This window comes from Mustela nigripes, chromosome 2 (assembly GCF_022355385.1).
Source record: "Mustela nigripes isolate SB6536 chromosome 2, MUSNIG.SB6536, whole genome shotgun sequence".
Taxonomy (NCBI): Eukaryota; Metazoa; Chordata; class Mammalia; order Carnivora; family Mustelidae; genus Mustela; species Mustela nigripes.
In genome coordinates this window covers 61,613,064-61,633,798 of record NC_081558.1, presented here as the reverse complement: position 1 = coordinate 61,633,798, position 20,735 = coordinate 61,613,064, and the positions used below count along the sequence as shown (strand labels likewise).

Sequence of the window (20,735 nt, the reverse complement as noted above, 5' to 3'; positions counted from 1 at the left end):
AAGGAGATAGAGCAATTAATTTCCAGTAGGCACCCTGCTTTCAGATCCAGCCTGTCTCTCCTGCCTTGAACTCTTACTGGGATCAATTTTTAATCAGTACTTTATAATCTATATGCTGCACAAATTAAGAAATTTCTTTAACAATATCAGTGAAAATGTCTATCTGTGCCTTAACTTAGAAAATAATTTCCAAGCACCATACAACTTTAGATGGGACTTCAGATAAAATAAGATGTCTATCATATTGGAGACACCCAAGGAAAGGAAAGAAAATGCCATTTATGAAAGGCTATTTTGTGACCTATCTCATACACTTGAAGTGTGTTATCTGTGTTGGGTGTTGAAAGTCACTGATGGGATAACAAATGTAATAGTTTTCCATATTTACTGGATACAAAGAATGGAAAGCAGATAAACTAACTATATAGTCCTTCAGGTTAATTAATGGAAGGAGAAACTTCTGACACTGATTGATGGTTGGCTTGAGCCTGAGCTGCCAGCGGAAATTGTGGAATGTCTAACCCCAAAACTCCTTAAAAAGGGAGGTTTTTATTTGTATAGGGGAATTTGAACACAGCTTGCTATAGACAAGGACAGGGCAGGGCTGGAGGGAGATGGTGTTTTGGGGATGCTCAACTCTATGCGGAAGCTGCCGCAGAGCTCTCATATTTATCAATATGCTCATCCTGAGAAAGGACTCCTGAGGTCCACTCAGAAGGCTTAAGGGACTAAGTTGGAGATACTTTCCTTATTGTTGTAGACACCTCCAAAAATAGGATCTCGAGCAGAGGTTTCTGCAAACAGCTAAATATTTGGCCTAAAATGTCATCCTGTTCTCTCATTGCCTATTCTGTAAGCAAATGATAAAAGATTTGAAACAATTCACATTTTGGCCCAAACATTATAGAATGGTTGGAACATGTCTGTCTTGTGTAGACATGGCCTTGCTCTTCCTCTGGGTGGGGGTGGGGGGGTCCTCAAAGGCATTACGGGAGATGGGCAGCCAGAATTGTTGGCTATCACCTAATGACTAAGAGAACTAATTCACAACAGTGCCCATGAAGTCAAATTCACATGTTAATTGGGCAGCCAACAGTAGTGAGGTGTGGAATTTATTCAGTTCCAACTTAACAACACTTGGAGGAGGTCCACCCTTTAAGGCTACCTCCTTCACTAGTATTTCTTTGACTAATGGAACCCACAGTAATCTATTTGTTATCTGAGCTCAGTTTTTCTGTGTACCATGGGATTTGGTGTGCAGTTAATTTCTCTTTTTCTGACTCTTTAAGTACTTAAAACATAAACTCAATACTTTAATACTTAATAGTTAAACTACACTGTTAACTCCTAGAGAAGGATTCACTTTGACTCACACTCATTTTGTATTTCTCTAAAAAGCTTAGTAAAGAGCTTGGGAAAGTGTAGAGGCTTAGTGTTGGGTGGCAGATCTACTGGCAAAGGCATATAAAATGCTGCCTACGTTAGTGAGTAGGACTTGGCTCAAGGTTTGGATTTTCCTCATCCACTGGAGCAAAATACTATACAGTGCTCTGCTGTGTAACTGCAATTGCCTAGCAGTTGTTCAAAGAACAGAAACAAGAAATATTTCCACAACCTGCATGATGGCTGGCACTGCCTGGAAGGAGTTCAGTAAGTGGTAGAATAAATGAGTTGCTCTCTGCATATTGGAGGAAGGAGTTCTTCAAGTTCTCAGAGGGCTGTGCCAGAGTCACTCTACTATCATTTTCTGAGCTTAATACTGCTGTCAGTTTCACCAGTACTTGAAATTATAATTGACTGATAAAGTTTAACAATCTGTTTCACTGGAGGTGTGTGGAAGGATCTATTGCTAAACTTTATCTACATCGAATTCATGGCTTAGGAACCAGAACAGACTATGAGCTGTACCATTTTCTTGTTCTTGGAAACATCTGCATTGCTGCTGTAGTGATAGGAACAAAATATTTTGATCTCACATATCTGTTTAGCACATCCTTTCTGAAATAGTACAAAAGCTTCCACTTGTGAAATCAGTTTTCATTGTCTCCATTGCTTTTTTTTCTTCCATTGCTTTTTGAACTATAAGAATGGCCCCTGAGTGGTTGCACACAATTATTTAAAAAAAAAACAAAAAACTGCAAAACCCAAGGTGTAAACTCTCATGGCTTAGCCATGAAGAATTTAATTTCAAAGTTGGAGTATGTGAGCGTGTGTGTTATAAAAACGTAAATGGAAACAATCCTTTTTTTCTCTATTCTTCTTCCACAAATCTTATAGTTAATCCTGCCTATGTTAAGAAAAATATAGTGATTACGGAGTAAGACTGGTTGGTGAATGGGGTCCAAGCAGTTGAGATAAGCATAGTTCATGCTGTGGTTTAAGTTAACATGGAATACAGAATAAAAAGCAAGCACTGCTTGTCCTCATGACACACTCTTGAAGCACAGTCTAGGCTGGGCCATGGAGGTCCTGAATAAGAGGTGAGAGAATGCCTAGCAGTGTCACAGGGGTGCAATAACTGTGATCTGATAGCCGCATGGATTCTGAACTAAGGAAAACCATGGGAACTAAGCATCAAATCCTTAAGACTAAAGACATTCATGAAAGCTTATAGTTGCACAGGAAAGGTAGAACTCTGACTCAGTTATGGATATCCCAGATATCCCCATAGACACTTTAAGGTCATCTTAATTTTGTCCATTGAATAAATGGATCCACACAGTTATTTAACTCTCTGTTTCAGTTATGTAAACAGTCAAAGGAATGAAAATTGCGCTGTATCTCCTAGCAACTTCCCAGTAGAGAATGGCAGCAGTACACCTGTCTTTTTTTTTTTTTCCTGAAACCACATTAAACCTAATTTGTTGCTTTGTGGATAGTTTGGACATACTTCCAAATGCTAAGATTTACTTCTAGCTCTCAGATTAAAGCCCCTCAGGCTTCTGATATTACTTACTAACAATAGAAAGAACCACGATCACACAATCAAATAAATTCCAGCCAATGGTGAAGTAGTATTGCCTCAAAGCAAAGATTTTGACAAGACACTCAATTGTAAAGATGACCACAAAGGCCAGGTTGAGACGTTCAAGGATGACTTTCGTGGCCATGGACTGGTCATCTGATTCAGCCATCATGCAAAGCATGTTGAGCAAAATGAGGATGATGATGATGATGTCAAAGACCTGGCTTGTGACTACATCAAACACGAGACCCTGGCATTTATTCTGAGAGGGAAAAGAAAACAAGAATCTTAGATCATTTTGCATTGTCAGAATGAAATCACATACATAAAAAAGGCACATAACAACAGAATTTGTCCTCTCTTACAATTGAAGCAGTTTCTTGAAAAATGCATACCCTTTTTAAACAACAAGAAATTCTTGTGTTTACATTTTCATTTAAATTCAGTTACGTAAGTGTTTTGAAGTTGTAGGCTTATAGCTTTAATTCCATTTTAAAAGAAAAAAATGTTTGGTAATGACGTAACTTTGATATGATGGATGATGTTTTGCTGAAATAAAACAACTCGAGTTGGATTTAATAATAAAAAGATGAACTTCGGTTTCTATATTTCATCTGTTTCTTTATTTGAGCTTCAATAATATTAATGCTGAGAATTCCTACTCATGTAATTATGTTGGACAAAATGGAATTAACATCCCCAAGCCTCCATTTGTTAATTCAGAATAATGAGGCCTAAGTATACTTAACCAAAACTCTGTATTCAAGCAGTTCTTAAATGCCAATTTTCTAAATCCCATTCACTTGAAAATAATGCTAGATAAATGGGACTGTGCTGTAATGATTACTAAAAACAGAAAAATTGATTATTTCATGTTATTATTGATGGTGAACTTACATATTGGTTGGTACATAGATAGTCATACTGCTCACAAAGTAAGTATATGCTAATTGCTCTGGTACAGGCCCTAGCTCAAGTTCGCATGCCTAATCTACCATGTACAGTGAAATAACTCAGCCGTCTCACTGTATTTTCTATAATTTAACAGCTATGAAGCACTACTTCACTTACTTAGTAGAAAATTATTCTTAAACACAAACTCAGACACTAATATTGTATGGCATTCTTGACTATTAATTGATTATTTTACAATATACGTATACATTAAGGTATTTTATATTATATTATCCTCTAATCAAAATATACATATACAGTAGTCTATTTAGAAAATGCCTAAACTCCTGAGAATCACTTTTAGAATGCCAGCTATCTGTAATGGTAATTGGGTGAAAGATGATGTTGGTTTGTGGTGATAATAGTGGAGAGAGATGTAAACATTTAGATTTAAAAGCTAATATGGAAGTAGATGCGGAAGTCATAGACTGTTTGAGTGGAGGTGACTATGGGAAAATGATGGCCTGAGGCTACAGTTTCTGGCTAGTAGAGCCTTTTAAGAGAACAGAGAATGAGGCATTTCAGAGGAACACGATTAAGATCTGCCCCGAGAACACTGAGTTCGAGGGGCCAGTGGGGAATCCGAGGGCCTTGGGCAGGTAAAGGTATGGGTTTGGAGCTCAGGTGCAGAGCTGGAATGCAGATGTGGAGTTCAATGGCACCAATACCGACATGAATTAAAACCATGAGAAGGACGGTATCAGTAAGTGGGAGCAAAAGCAATGAGAGAGGGTAGGGACAGCACTGGAGGGCTACTACATTTAAGTTTGTGTTTTTCAAATTTTGTTCCACAATCATTAAAACTTTTATCGAGGAATCTGGAGAAGAAACTTGCAAGTCAATTGCATTTGCTGTGTGAGAATGCATCTAGGAAGTCAGAAAGGACCTGAAGAAGATACTTTTAAGGGTGCTTTCCAGGAAATCACAGTGAGTGGCAAGAATAACAGTGAGGGAGAGTAAGCCTAGGCCTGATAGTTTAATATTTAGAGAAACAGAGGAGATCAAGAATACAAGTTCCCTAAACTGATAGATATCAAAAAAAAACATTGGGTATCACTTTAGAATGTACAGTGAGCAATGAATCTTGGAACACTAGATCAAAAACTAGTGATATACTGCATGGTGACTAACATAACACTATATAAAAAATAACATTACATAACAAATAGCAGGGAGGACATGGGGAGTTAGAGAGGAGAAGGGAGTTGGGGGAAATTGGAAGGGGAGGTGAACCATGAGAGACTATAGACTCTGAAAAACAATCTGAGGGTTTTGAAGAAGCGGGGGAGTTTGGGGGAACCAGGTGGTGGGTATTATAGAGGGCACGGATTGCATGGAGCACTGGGTGTGGTGCAAAATAATGAATACTGTTATGCTGAAAATAAATAAAAGAAAAAAATTACATAATAAAAATATAAATGTAAAATATAAATGTAAAAAAAAAGAGAATATACAGTGAATTCTACCCAGTATCATTTTTAAATCAGTAATGAAGCCCCCCCTGTGGATGGTTCAGAAAGAATCAGAAATGGTTCCAGATCCCTTCCTCTACTGTTAAAAATAAAATACATCACTGCTCAGGTTAGAACAGCTAGATTCCCTCTGTCCCCATGTAACTGCTATTCATTTTTTCCAAAGGTCAAAAATCATATTTAGATTTTAGAGATTTAAAAACGTCTGTGGGGAGCTAAAGTTGTGAGTTAAGGGCTAACAGCTGATTTAAAAGTCTTAAACTCAGGGACATCTGGAATATGTGTTTATCTCATGCAACACTGCTCCCTGGAATATAGAAGTTAAGGTAAATGTGATGCAGTAACTGGGGAGATGATACCTGCTTGTTGGAATTCCTCCTTGTGAAGCCCTGACTAGTAAGCTGTAGCTACACAGGGAGGACTACAGCATGACACCTATTCCCGGATGAACCACGTGATGAACATGCCAGAAGACATAGTTAAAGCATGGAGTTGGAGGCTTGCTTCGAGTAATGTAGTCTTTGCCCTCATGAAGCTCTTCCCTTGCAGCTTAGCATGCTCAGGGTGGGGGAGAGACCTAGAAGCTGCAGCTATGTCATTGCAACTTCTCTTTGGCTATGTGCTGCCTTGCTTGGTTCATATTATGAAATAAATGGGTAAATATGTGGGAGCCTATTGTGTCTCATGATTCTCTTAGTTAATTTCAAATCTAGGACCAACTGGTATTAAGTCAGTGGTTGCACATGTAAATAAAAATTCTTTGTCTTTTTTTTTGTTGGCTCAAATTCAAATAAGAGCTCTCCAAATATAGTTGCATAATTAACCTCTTGGTAAAAAAATTCTTCATTGTTTAAATTCTAAACACTTTGTCCTAACATTCCCAAATATTTCTTTTTTCCTTCTACAATGATTTTATTATAAATATGTTCTTTTGGAATAAACAAATATTGCATTCAAGACTATTTATCTGCAAACTTGTTCTAAAGTAAACATTCCCAGATATTTTTACTGCAACACAAATATTCAGTCCTAGTGGGATGGACTCTGTGTGTACCCTAAAACATACTCTTTCATTCAACTAAAAATTACTGAGAATACACTGTAGGCTCTTTTCTGAGTTTTGGGAATAGCAGTAGATTAAACATACCTTTGATAATTTGGGGTCTCATGTTCAAATGAAAATCTCTAAAGCCTATACATGCTTTGGATATCAAGCTCCTCTTCCATACTGCTATCCCGAACTTCCCCACTGACCCTTCCTGCCTTGAAAACCTTCAAAATTACCTGTTAGAAACCAACTATGCCTAGTGTATTACTTTATAATCTGATGTGATCAAGTTCTAGCTCTTCTATTAGACCACAACACGAAGCAGCTTTGGAGCACTTGATAAGCAAGATTCATTGAGAGTAAGGGTCAGCCAACTATATCCTGTAGGCCAGATCTGGCCCACTACTGGTTTTTTGTATAATTTGTGAGTTCAGAATGGGTTTTACATTTTCTAATGTCTGGGAAAAAACTCAAAAGGAAAATAAAATTTTGACATGTGAAAATTAAAGAAATCCAAGTTTAGTGACTATAAATCAAGTTGCACTAGAACACAACCATGCACATTTGTTCTGTACTATCTATGGCTGCTTTTGTGTTACATGGCAGAGCTGAACAGTGGCAGCAGAGACCATGTGGCCTGCAAAGCCTGCAATGTTTACTATCTGACCCTTTTTTTGGGTCAACTCCTGATATAGAACTTTTATCATAAATACTGGTGAAGTGGAAGCCAGTATGCATGACTTAAGACTTCACACCAGAAAAGTTGGTAAAAGATATTATAAATACATTTTTAATTGGTCAATATTTTGTCAAAACTATAATGAGATATTACCTCACACCTGTCAGAATGGCTAAAATCAACAACTTAAGAAACAGCGGGTGTGGGTGAGGATGTGGAGAAAAAGGACCATGCATATACTGTTGGTGGGAATGCAAACTGGTGGAAAAAACAGTATGGAGTTTCCTCAAAAACTCAAAAATAGAACTACATTAAGATCCAACAGTCACACTACTGGGTATTTACCCAAATAATACAAAAATACTAATCCAGAGGGATATATTCACTGCGATATATACATCAACATTATCTACAATAGCCAAGTTATGGAAAAGGCCCAAGTGTCCATCAACTGATGAATGGGTACAGAAGCTGTGGTAGTTATAAGATGGAATATTATTCAACCATTAAAAAGGATGATATTTTGCCATTTGCAATGATGTGGATGGAGCTAGAGAGAATAATGCTAAGTGAAATAAGTCAGAGAAAGGCAAATGGCATATGATTTCACTCATATAGGGAACTTAAGAAACAAAACAAATGAACAAAGGGGGTGGAGAGAGAGGCAAACCAAGAGATAGACCTTAACTATAGAGAACTGATGGTTACCAGAAGGGAGGTGGTTGGGGGAGGATTGAGGAGTGCACCTGTCATGATGAGTACGGGGTTATGTATGGAAGTGCTGAATGAATCACTACATTATACACTGAAACTAATATTCTACTGTATGTTAACTATATTGTAGGACTTTAAAAATAAGAAAAAAATTTAGTTAAAACAAACTATTAAGTTTACATCATTACAATGAGTATATACTAAGCACCTATTGTGTGCTCACCAGAAAGCAAATGAAAGGTGTTGCTCAAGTTCTTGTTATTGAATTCAAATGTCTAATTTTCCTAAGGACTTGAGCCAGACATCAGTGTGTCTGGGTCTTTGTTGATTTCTTAGATAGTGTCTATAAACTTAAAGAATAAAGAACAGCACTGCAAACATCTGAGCTCAAGACCACTTAATGGATCTATGTATTTAGAATGAATCAATTGCTCTCACCAGAGGTCTTGGAATGGGCTTTTGAGGTTTTTTGGATCCTAATTTTTTCATTGCATTATAGTATTTCTTCTGTTCTTCTGTCATAAAAATGTCTTCGCCACCTAAGTATATGGAGAAGATGAGAGCTAATTATTATTAAAAGTTTTTTGGAAACAAGATCTGAACTTTCAGAAGTAGTTTCAAAGTTATATTACATTCTATCAACAACTCCTAAAATTCCAATTGGAAGCAAAGAGACTGGACTCTCTATAGGAGGGCTGAAATAAGATTTAAATTAAAGAAAAGAGAAAAAATGTAACTTTTACCAGCTATATATTAGTTTTTAGAATATGAACAAAGATTACACACTCTTTGCAAACACCCACTATACCTTTAAAAAACTATATTTTAGGTTACATAAATCAAATCACAATGCAAGAAAAATAGATATTAGTAATAAAAATTTAAACAAAAATCTGACCAAATGGCAATTAAAATTCTCCTAAATAAATGAATTAAAGCATATATCTTTTAATAAAATTTCATAAAATTTTCCAGACCCACTCTTATGAAAAAAAAAAAAAACTTAGAGAGCTTTAAATGTTTTCATTATTGAACAAGAACAAAGATATATGAATAAGAATTTTCATTTCTGAAAATTTTAGGAGGAAGTAAAATATCTAGAAATGCTGGGTAAATTAGAACAGAATTCTTTTAAAATGTACAGCTAAACTTGCACAAAAGTAAGGAAGATCTCGAGGGTCTGAAAATCAACAGTGATCAAAGAGTAGTAAATTATCCTGAAGCCACTGTTGGCCTAAGAGCATTTGCTACTCTCTGTGAAAACTAGAATCTTGGGCCTTAATAACTACAACGGAATCATGAGGAAAAGTCTGTGGGCTTATGCCAAGGTCCCACATGAATCTGAGACTCCTTCTTAAGTGCTATCAATGAAAGGGTGAAGAAGAAAACAGAATCGGTCAATAGGCAGTGGAAGACAGGAAGGAAACTGTCTTAGTCTGGCCTATGGGTAAAAACCCAGTCTTTCCTGACAATCTGTGAACCCAGGCCTGCCTTGATAACAGTGTGGGGTTTGAATTTTCACCACTACCATTTAGACCAAAAATATTCAGCCCTAGGACAGACAGTCTTTTCAACAGTGGTGCTAGGAAACTGGATATCCACATGCAAAAGAATAAAGTTAAATTCTTACTTAACATCATACACACAAAAAAAATAGCTCAAAATACATGAAAGACATAAACGTAAGCTCTAAAACAATAAAACTCAGAAGAAAACATAGAGCAAAACTTCACAACACTAGATCTGGCAATGATCTCTTTCATATAACACCAAAGGCATAGATAACAAAAGAAAAAATAGATAAATTGGACTTCATGAAAATTTTTAAATTATGTGCATCAAAAGATACTATCAATGAAGTAAAAAGGCAATCCACAGAATGGGGAAACATATCTATATATCATATATCTGATAAGGGATTAATCAGAATATATGGAAAACTCTTAAAATTTAACACCAACAAAAAACCCAAACAGCCAGTGTCAGAGAAATTACTACCTGTGTTCTCTTCTAGAATGTTTATGGTTTCAGGTTTCACACTTAGGTCTTAAATCCATTTTTAGATTATTTTTGTATATGGTGTTAGAAAATGGTTCAGTTTCATTCTTTTACATGCAGTTATCTAGTTTTCCCAGAACCATTTATTGAAGACACTGTTCTTTACCAATTACATATTCTCACCTCCTTTGTCATAGATTAATTCACTATATGAGTTTGTTTGTGGCCTCTCTATTCTGTTCCATTGACTTATGTGTCTATTCTCGTGCCAGTACCATACTGTTTTGATTATTACAGGCTTGAAGCGTATCTTAAAATCTGGAACTATGATTCCTCCAGCTTTGTTCTTCTTTTCTGAAGATTGCTTTGATTATTCAGGGTCTTTTGTGTTTCCATACAAATTTTAGTGTTATTTATTCTAGCTTGGTGAAAAATGTTGCTGGTATTTTTGTAGGGATTGCATTGAATCTATAGATTGCTTTGGGTAGTATGGACATTTAAACAATTTTAAGCCTTCTAATCTACAAGCATAGAATATCTTTCCATTTGTTTGTGTCATCTTCAATTTCTTTCATTGGTGTTTTTGTTTTCAGGGTATAGGTCTTCCACCTCTTTGGCTAAATTTAGTCCTAGGTATTTTATTCTTTTAAGTGCAATTGTAAACGGAATTGTTTGAGTAGTTTCTGCTACTTCATTGTTAGTGTACAGAAATGCTACCAATTTCTGCATATTAATTTTGTGTCCTACAGCTTTACTGAACTCCTTTATTACTTCTAGTAGTATTTGGTGGAGTCTTTAGGATTTTGTGTGTATAGTATCATGTCATCTGAAAATAATGATGGTGTAAATTCTTCTTTAACAAAATGGATGACTCTTTTATTTTTCTTGTCTGATTGTTGTGGCTAGGACTTCCAGTACTGTGTTGAATAAAAGTGCCAAGAGTGAACATCCTTCTCTTGTCCCTGATCTTGGAGGAAAGGCTCTCAGTTTTTTCCTAGATGAATGTATGAGTATGATATTAGCTATGGATTTTTCATATATGGCCTTTATTATGTTGAGTTCTATTCCCTTTAAACTCACTTTAGTAAGAGTTTTATCATGAATGAGTATGGGATTTTGTCAACATTTCTCCAGATATGTCTCCTGAGGTAAGAGAAACAAAAGCAAAAATAAGTTATCAGGACTACATCAAAATAAAAACTTTTTGCATAGCGAAGGAAATGATCAACAAAACAAAAGGCAACTTACTAAATGGGAGAAGATATTTGCGAATGATATATCCAGTAAGAGGTAAATATCCAAAATATATAATGTATACAATTCAACAATCTAATTTAAAAATGGGCAGAGGACCTGAAGATACAGATACATGAAAAGGTGTTCAACATCACTAATCATCAGGGAAATACAAATCAAAACTGTAATGAGATGTCACCTCACACCTGCCAGAATGGCTAAAATCAAAACCACAAAAAACAGCAAGTGTTGGCAAGAACATGGAGAATGCACTATTAGTAGGAATGCAGAATGATTCAGTCACTGTGGAAAACAATATGGAAGTTCTTCATACGATCCAATAATTCTTTTACTGGGCATTTACCCAAAGAAAATGAAAACACTAATCTGAAAAGATACGTGTGCCCCTTTATAGTTAGCCTCATTTATCATAGCTACAACATGAAAGAAGTGTCCACTGATGGATGATTGGGTAAGGAATATGTGGTATACATGTGTGTGCACATGTGCATGCACATGTACATGTGCACACATGTACACACATATACTCACAGAAGAATATTATGCAACCATAAAAAGGATGAATTAATTTCATTTGAGACATGGATGGACCTAGAGGGTATTATGTTAAATGAAATAAGTCAGACTGAAAAAGACACATACCATATTTCACTCATATGTGGATCTAAAAACAAATAAATAAACAGACAAAAAGCAGAACCAGACCTATAAATACAGAGAACAACAGACAGTTGCCAGAGGGGAAGGAGGTGGGGGATGGGTAAAAGGGATGAAGCGGTGAGGGAGGTATAGTCTTCCAGTCATGGAATGAATAAGTCATGGGAACAAAAGGCACAGTATAGGGGTGCCTGGGTGGCTCAGAGGGTTAAAGCCTCTGCCTTCGGCTCAGGTCATGACCCCAGGGTCCTGGGATTGAGCCCTACATTGAGCTCTCTGCTCCACAGGGAGCCTGCTTCCTCCTCTCTCTCTCTCTCTCTCTGCCTGCCTCTCTGCCTACTTGAGATCTCTGTCTGTCAAATAAATAAATAAAATCTCTTTAAAAAGTATAAAGAATATCATCAGTGATAGTGTAATAGTGTTGCATGGTGACAGATGGTAACTACACTTGCGATGAACCTACCATAACATATAAACTTGTCAAATCACTATGCATACATCTGAAATTAATATTATGTGTCAGTTATAGTCTAAATAAATAAATAAACAAACAAATAAATAAAACAATCTGATTCAAAAATTGACAAAGGACTTGAGTAGACATCTCTCTAAAAAAGATAAACTGATAGCCAACAAGCACATAAAAACACTCAACATCACTAGTCATTAGGGAAATACAAATAAAAACCAAAATGAGATACCACCTCACATCCATTAGGATGGCTACTATCAGAAAAAGAGAAGACAAGCATTAATGAGCATGAAGAGAATCAGAATTACACTGTTGATGGGAATGTAAAATGGTAGCTTCTATGGAATACAGTACAGTAGTTCCTAAAAAATTTGAAAAATAGTATTACCATATGATCCAGCAATTATACTTCTAGATGTATATCTGAAAGAATTGAAATCAGGGTTTCAAACATATTTGCACGCTCATGTTCACAAGAGCTTTAGTCACAATAGCTAAAATGTGGAAGCAAACCAAGTGTCCATCAACAGATGAATGTATGAGCAAAATGTGGTAAGGAAGGAAATTTAAAAATATGCAACAACATGGGTGAAACTTGAGGACATTATGCTAAGTGAAATAACTCGATCACAAAAAAACAAATACTATATGATTCCACTTATAGGAGGTCCTTAGAACAGTCAAATTCATAGCAACAGAAGTAGAATGGTGGCTGCCAAGTGGGAAGGAAAATGGGGAATTATTGTCTAATAAGTATAGGGTTTCAGTTTTACAAGATGAAAAGAATTATGGGGATTGATAGTGGTGATCATTGGATAACATTATGAATGTATTTACTATCATTGAAATGTATACAAAAAATGTTTAAGGTGGCAAATTTCATGTTATATATATTGTACCACAGTAAAATTAATTTTGTGATTTAAAAAAAAATGCATCCTTAGAAGTTAACCAGGTCATTTCAGGATGCCTGGCAGATGCAAGTGTCTTCAGTAATTACTTTCCTCATGGTAGTACATATTAATATTATTATTCTGATACTGTCCTATGTGTGTGTTGGGGGATAAAACAAAAAGGAGTAATTATGAAAAATTTTAATTCTATTATTTCTTGTGCCCATGAGAATTAATTTTCTCAGTGTGGAAAAGAGGAGATACAGATCATTATTAGAGAAGAAGTTAAGTGAAAATCTTGTAGATCTGAACTTGAATGACCAGTATTCATATTTTCATATACATTTCTTTGAAGTCATAAATTTGAAGTAGCTCTGTCCAAAAAGCATTGAAGCAAAGACAATGAGCATTTCAGGGTGTGATCTTGGAATACCACCTCCCCCAAAAGCAGAACCCCTTAGAGAAACAGCTGATTCTTGATCTGGCACAAAAGTGGTATGATTTAACTTGGAGTATCTTGTCATTCCAGAGAGCAAGGAATTTGTCAAATGGGAGGACCGGATTTTAATCCCGACTTAAAAAGAATATCAATTGATCAAAGAATGAATAAATGTATAAATATTTTAAGAAAATGAAAGACTCAAGGAAATTTGAATGTTGACCTGATATTTGACAAATCTAGAGAATTCGTGTTAAATTTTTTAGGTGTGGTAATGGAATTGTGGTTACCTTTAAAAAGAGATATGTTTTGAAATATCTGTGGGTAAAACAGTGTAATGTCATTTGTTCTCTTAAAAAAAAATCTGGTGGCAGGATTGGATAAGGGCATAGGTGCCATGAAGATGCTCTTAAGTCAATAAACGTGTTGGGTGATGGGTCTTGTAGGTTCATTTTAGTATACTCTTGTGCATGATGGAGATTTTCTGTAATGAAAAGTAAAGCAAAACAAAACCAAGTGCCACAGCCTGATCAAAACAGTGATTTCAAATGTAAACTTCCATCGAAAATCAGAAGGCCTGACATCCAAATTGCAGGGACTGATTGCAATCAAGCTACATATTACAGAGGTGACTCTACAGAGCACACTTCCAAATGACAGCAGCAATGTAGTTACAGAAGGACAATGAAGGACTCGCCCAGCAGATACTAAGGAGGCTGATCAGTATCAGGATACATTTTGGATAGATTGCAAGAGTTTAAGAAAAATTTAAAAGAGCCATAAGAACAATTAGGAAAACCAAAGGTGAATATTTAGTTACCCCATTTTAGGATTCTGAGATTTAGTTCTTACATGTAAGAGAAGAAGCCAAAAAGGACAAGATTGGGAATCTGACTCCATTAAAAACCCTAATGTCTATAAATTAAAATGTTATTATAGAAATATAAGAAGTCACAAATTAGACTTAATATTTGAAAACATAAGAAAAAGATGACAATCTCAACTTTAAAAAAAGAGACAAGGGGAGAAATACTTACAGCTATCAATCTGTGAAAAAAGTGTATAACCTCACAAATGACCAAATAAATGAATTTAAAACAATGAGATAACACTTTTACCATCAAGCTGGAGAAGATCATTAAAATTATAAAACTAAGAATGTTGAGAACAGAGCAAACAGGCATATTTACATCTTGCAAAAGGAGAGTACCTAGCACAGCATTTCTGAAAGGTTATTTGACGATATTTATCTTTAATGCCTCAAATTCTAGAAACCTATCCTAAGGAAATAACCACAGATACAGAGAGAATTTCAAGCATGTTCATGATTGTTTTAGAAGAGCAAGGAATTTGGAAATGATCTAAATGTCCAAAAAGAAGGGAATGATTTAGATAAATTATTATTTATCCAAAATATAGGATGCAATTTAGCCCTAAAAATTCTTATAACAAAGATGACTTCATCACACGGACTCATAACTAATGGGGAAGGGTGAAAACTACAAAATTAAAAGTATCATGTAATCTCAATCATGTACAAGGAATACATATATATTTAGTGAGAAAGTAACTGTAAGAGAGTATGTCAAAATGATGAAGCTTAATCTAAAATTGTTACCATTTTGTGGTCACCTTACGGGTGATTAAAATCTTTTTTAATCTTTCTTTGTTTCCACATTTACTATAAATCCCCTATGAAATACAGAATCAGAAAAAAATAAGTATGCTTTTACAATGAATGAAGAAAAAAAACTCCCTAAAAAAAAGCCCACTGCTTTCTCAAACATCTTCTTTCCAAGTTCAATAAATCCGTTGGAAGCCAGAACACAAGTTTGCTGGAAGAAGACAATTTTTCTTTTTATCCTGGATAACAAAGTATACTTGAAAGGTTACTAAAATATGACTCTAGTGTCATAAATACTAATCCTGGTACTTGTCTTTCTGTTGGGTTTAACAATGCCCTCCATTTAAAAGGGTAGAATGGAAAGTAAAAACAATGATTTAATAAAACCCAGCTGTTCTCAGTCTCTTTCCAGGCATATCTTCAAGAATCTTCTCCAGGTGACTTTGTTCCCATGTAGATGATAAGGTTATTTTGCACAATAATCTAGGTTAGAACTGTGTTCCATCCATTAAAACTGTGTTCCCTTTGGAAAAGAGAGGTAAAAATACCTAATCAGGGAACCCCCATACTTATCTTTTTCTGCTGTTGGTTGAAGTTGTCAATAATAACACCAATAAAAAGATTCAGAGTAAAGAATGAACCAAAGATGATAAAAGCCACGAAGAAAAGATAGTTTTCTGGTTTCTCCTCAAACCCTGGCTGTAGATCTTCCTGTTAGGGATTTTTTAAACAAGAAAAGAAAACAATTACTGGAGAAAAGTATAATCCATCTTAACTGCCTTATCTGGAAGACCAAAGTGTTTCTCAGCAGTAGCATTAACTACTCAGGGTCCTGAACAGCCATGGCTCCTCCAGGGAAACCCTCTTTCAGTTTCCCCTAGAGGAGCTTGACTGGTACCATGCAATAGGGAGGACATGTGACATGAGGGTTAGACTTTTTCTTCTACTCAATGGAGAATCATAAAAGGGTTGTAAGAGAGGGGAACGGCGTGAATGCATGTCTTTTTTGAGAGACTGTCTAGGATGTCTATATGGACACATAACTGGAGGGAGCCAGACTGGAGATGAGGCCACTGGAGAAGGGGCAGAGTCCCATCAGGCACAGGTGACTGACTACCAACTCTTGATGAATGATAACGTCCTTCCTATTAGAGCTCACTGTTGTATTTGGTCTACGCTTGTGTCCTGTCACTCTTGAATTCCTAGGGCCTAGTATACTTTGTGACATGCAGATTCTCAATACACATTGAATGAATGTTTGGGTGGATGGATGGATGGATGGATGGATGGATGGATGAGTGAATGAATAGTCAAACTGTATAACAGACACAAAAATGGACTGCAACCAAGTTCCCCCAACTCAAAGTATAACCAAAAGCATCCAAAATTCTTTTCATCCAAGTTCTTCACATTATCATTGGATTTTTGCAGGTGGGGCATAGGGGACAGGACAATTTCTCTTTTCTTTCTCCAGATCACATTCAAAGATAAAGCTATGAGTGTTGACGGCTCTGTCACCTGTTGAATATTTTTATGATATTTGTTGTTCAACAACCACCATACGGACTAATGCAATGAAGGTTATATATTTTTTTTCTTAAATTTTTTATTTTTTATAAACATATATTTTTATCCCCAGGGGTACAGGTCTGTGAATCACCAGGTTTACACACTTCACAGCACTCACCAAATCACATACCCTCCCCAATGTCCATAATCCCACCCCCTTCTCCCAAACCCCCTCCCCCCGGCAACCCTCAGTTTGTTTTGTGAGATTATGAAGGTTATATTTGAAAATATTTTTGTCTTTTGCCTTGAAGAGTACATGACCTTAGTCCCAGTTGGCTTGAGATGTCCATTTGTTTGCATTAGGGAAGGCATTAGCACAGAAACAACACAACGGAAAGAATCACTATCAGCCTCTGACATTTAAAACAAGATTAAAGTCCTGCAAAGAGAGGTTCAGATAGGAAGAGGAAAGGATAAAAGATCACCCCACTTGTACCTAGGGAGTTGTCAGAAAAAAAGAAAAGAGAGAGAGAGAGAGACAGACAGAGAACATCAGAGCCACGAGATGTGTATCTTGATTCAGCCTCTTTGGGTTTGGAGAATGGACTTGGGACCCAGTAAATTGAAGGGAACATGGGGGTACAAAGAGGGTATTCTTGCTCAAATTCTGGATTTTTCTAAAAGGGAGCTGCACTGGGAAGGCCTGGGAAATACTGCACAGGCAGGATGACTTAAGAGGCTAAAGACAGAGAGAGCCTCTCAAATTTTTCAGTTTTCATGAGAGTTGTACATGAAGTCAATAGCCATAGGCCTGCCATGATAGGCTTTCGGCAAGAGATGGGAGTAGACTGCTGGCCAGGGGACTATGTAGAGGACATGGCAGCAAGTCAGTGCTTGAGGCCAGGAGGAATTGAGTGGGGAGAAAGGCCCATGGTTTCACCAATATTTGAGACCAGGAAGAATCTCTATGACTACACAGACCAGGGCAACATCATGCTAGAAGTCAGTACATACACACCAGCTATACTGTCCCATGACCAGCAACAGGAGGGGCATCCCTCCACACACCTCCATCCACCTACCATTCATTCAGGGAACATGTAAGCCACACACTTCTTCCTGAATACATCTGCATAAGATTTCCTCCCCATCTCCACCTCAAGGCACGTTGATGCCTAAGTTAAACTAAGGTGAAAGTCATATATTCAAAAGACAACAACAGAAAAAACACATAAATATTTAAAATGCTGTCTTTGTTATAAAATGTCTCTAATACTACAATTATAACATTTCTTGGCATGCATGGGTGGCTCAGTCAGTTAAGCATCTGATTCTTGATCTCAGCTCTCAGGTCTTAATCTCAGGGTCATTAGTTCAAGCCCCATGTTGGGCTGCACACTGGGCATGGAGCTTACATTAAAAAAAATAACCCACTTCTCATACTACCTCCACTGCCACTATAAGCTCACATACCTACTATGTGCCAGGCATCAACTCTGCAGACTCTCAAACAGAACAGCATCATGCGTGTGATTACAGGAAAAAAATAAACAATGCTGATTCCATTCTTGATTCAACCATTTGCTTACTCCATGGTTTTGGGCAACACTCTTCCTTTCCAATTCTCAGTTTTCCCAACTGGGACACAGAAATGGACCAGATGGTTGAGTACTCTTCCAACTTTCAGAATCCATGATTACTTCTTACTTAACTAGAATTTTGTTGTTGGCAACCACCAGAAACCCATTTAGTCTCTCAGCCTGGAGCCATTGGAAGGTATCTCTTATCAGACCCTAGTCTAGCTGTAAGGTTTTCACATGGTTCAGGACTAGCACTGTTTGAAATTTGGTTTCTGCCTGATACCCATTTAGAAAAGAAGTAAGAGAGGAAAATCAAGGCATTCTGTGATTCTGTTGTTTTTGGCTGCATCTCCTCCATAAGATGTTACTCCTTGGTTACTATGGAGAAACAGGACTGGACTTTGGAGCAAGATAAGATATAATACTCATGGAAGGATGAAAAGGAACCTCTTTTATCCCTGTTTCATAGTCACTGTCCCAAGGAAAACAAAGCAAAGAACATTGGCTGATGGAAATATGATGTGGGAAGTTCTATACTGTCTATGCAGTCATGATATCCCTGATTTGACCCTAGCACTCTAGAACACGGTAGAACAAAATCTCACCCCTCTGGAATCAACAGCTGCATACATAATATCCATCCAGCCCTTAAATGTTGCCTGTAACAAAAGCAAATAAACATGAACATAATTACAGACTTGCTATCAACAGAGAAGTGCCCTATAACAGCAAGCAAGGCCCAGGACCGAATGTCCAGGACAGAATGTCCAGATAAAAGAACTGTAGGAGGGAATTAAAAAACAGGTGTCTTGGGGTTTTTTTCTTCTTCCTTTGCACAAGATGAAAAGCTTTTCTTAAAAGGAAACTTCTGCCTTAAAAATTTCTAAAGAGGCTGCATAACAACTGCCAGAAAGAGCATGGCTGAGGCTCTTCTGATACCACATGTTTGCAATGTCTGTTGAAGACCTAGCAACTGTGGTTTGACCAGGGGATTGACTTCCAAAAGAGAACTACTGCTAATGGTATGGCTTTGCATCTGAGGCTCCAGTTCTCTCTGTCTGGAACTCTGGATGGTAGTACCATATAGGACAGGGTAAGATGGAAAGGGGCATTGTATGGAGGTTGAGGTTTCTTGGAGGTAAAGCTGGAGATGCTTAATGGGGAACAATTCCAAAGGGCACTGGTTTCCACATGGGGAACTGGGATTTGATTCTACTATCTCAATGGAGTCACTGTGCTTTTATTAAACTGAGAAATGATTTATGCTTCTTTTAAGGTTTCTGTCCTCACAGTGAAAAACACACAAACAGCACTTACCACTTGCAGCAGGGCGAGGTAAGCCATTCCCACATTGTCAAAGTTGACTGGAAGGGTGACCCAAGATAAATTTCCATTTTCACACTGAGTTTTGCTTTCAATAGTGCTGTAATTTATAACTGCGTTTATATCTGTTGTATTAATGCATCTTCCAAAATTTCCAGAAAAGAAGTTTACTCCCAGGATACAAAATATCAGCCAGAAAATGAGGCAGACAAGCAAAACATTCAGAATGGCGGGTATGGCACCTATGAGAGCATTGACTACCACCTTAAAAAAACAAAACAGAAGAAATACATAACAGATGCATGGGATTCATCAAGCTCTAGATCTCAGGGTGGGCCTGACATGTGGGGACTGGATCTCTTGGAGCTCTGTCTTTACTTTCTACTTCCAACCCACCCCAACCCTGCTTCCTATGGTAAGCCTTGCTCTTAGCTCCTTACATAATGGGTCCCTTCTGTTGTCACCAAGGATCACTTGAGAAGTGTACTTTGATGACAGTATTACCGATATAGGACACCTACCCTGGGACTGAAAAGGGAAACCAGAGCCCATCTTGGCTATCGCAGAATGGATGTTATATCTTAAATTTTTCTCCATCTCTCAAATTCTAAGCAGTGGACTGGATAGGAAGGAGCCCAGGAAATGCTTGGCAGTTTAAGGGAAGCCCAGCCCAAGAAGAGCAGTTGGTTTTCCACCTTTCCCTGACAGCTGACCTTCCTCCCATCTGCCTGAAGAAGGTACCTTCATTCCTTCGAACTGGGACAATGCTCGCAGGGGCCTCAGGGCTCTTAGGGTCCGGAAAGACTTCAAGCTCGTTAAGTCACTGAGACTGGTCACAGAGACCTGGTGGGAAGAGAAGCCACAGGTAGTGCACCTGACTTGGTTTCCAGGGAAGCCAGTGGGGGACTGGCAGCCCTCATTCTAAGAGTCAGACACACGGTGCCTTCAGTGGATTATCCAGAAACAGAAAGCAGCAAGCCCTTGCAGGAAGTGGGATGGCAAGAGAAGATGCTATTTTTCTCCTTGTTTGTCAAACCTATAGCCCATACAAGTAAGGACAATGCATTTACTTTATTTGTTTAATGAAAGACAAATAAAAGCTGAGAAATTGTTGTGAGTTAAAGGAAACCAAAGGGACATGACAATAATAC

At 37.2% G+C, this 20,735-nt stretch overlaps 1 protein-coding gene across 1 annotated transcript in view; it reads right to left on the bottom strand.

Moving 5' to 3' along the window:
* SCN11A (sodium voltage-gated channel alpha subunit 11) overlaps positions 1-20,735 on the bottom strand; it is a 93,543-nt gene that overhangs the window by 1,345 nt on the left and 71,463 nt on the right. Inside the window, exons 21-26 of the mRNA XM_059390530.1 lie at positions 20,326-20,427; positions 19,579-19,848; positions 18,867-18,920; positions 15,742-15,883; positions 8,271-8,371; positions 2,957-3,227 (exon numbers count right to left, since the gene is read on the bottom strand). Of these exons, the coding sequence (XP_059246513.1) occupies positions 2,957-3,227; positions 8,271-8,371; positions 15,742-15,883; positions 18,867-18,920; positions 19,579-19,848; positions 20,326-20,427 (940 nt within the window). The remainder of the gene's footprint in view (positions 1-2,956; positions 3,228-8,270; positions 8,372-15,741; positions 15,884-18,866; positions 18,921-19,578; positions 19,849-20,325; positions 20,428-20,735) is intronic.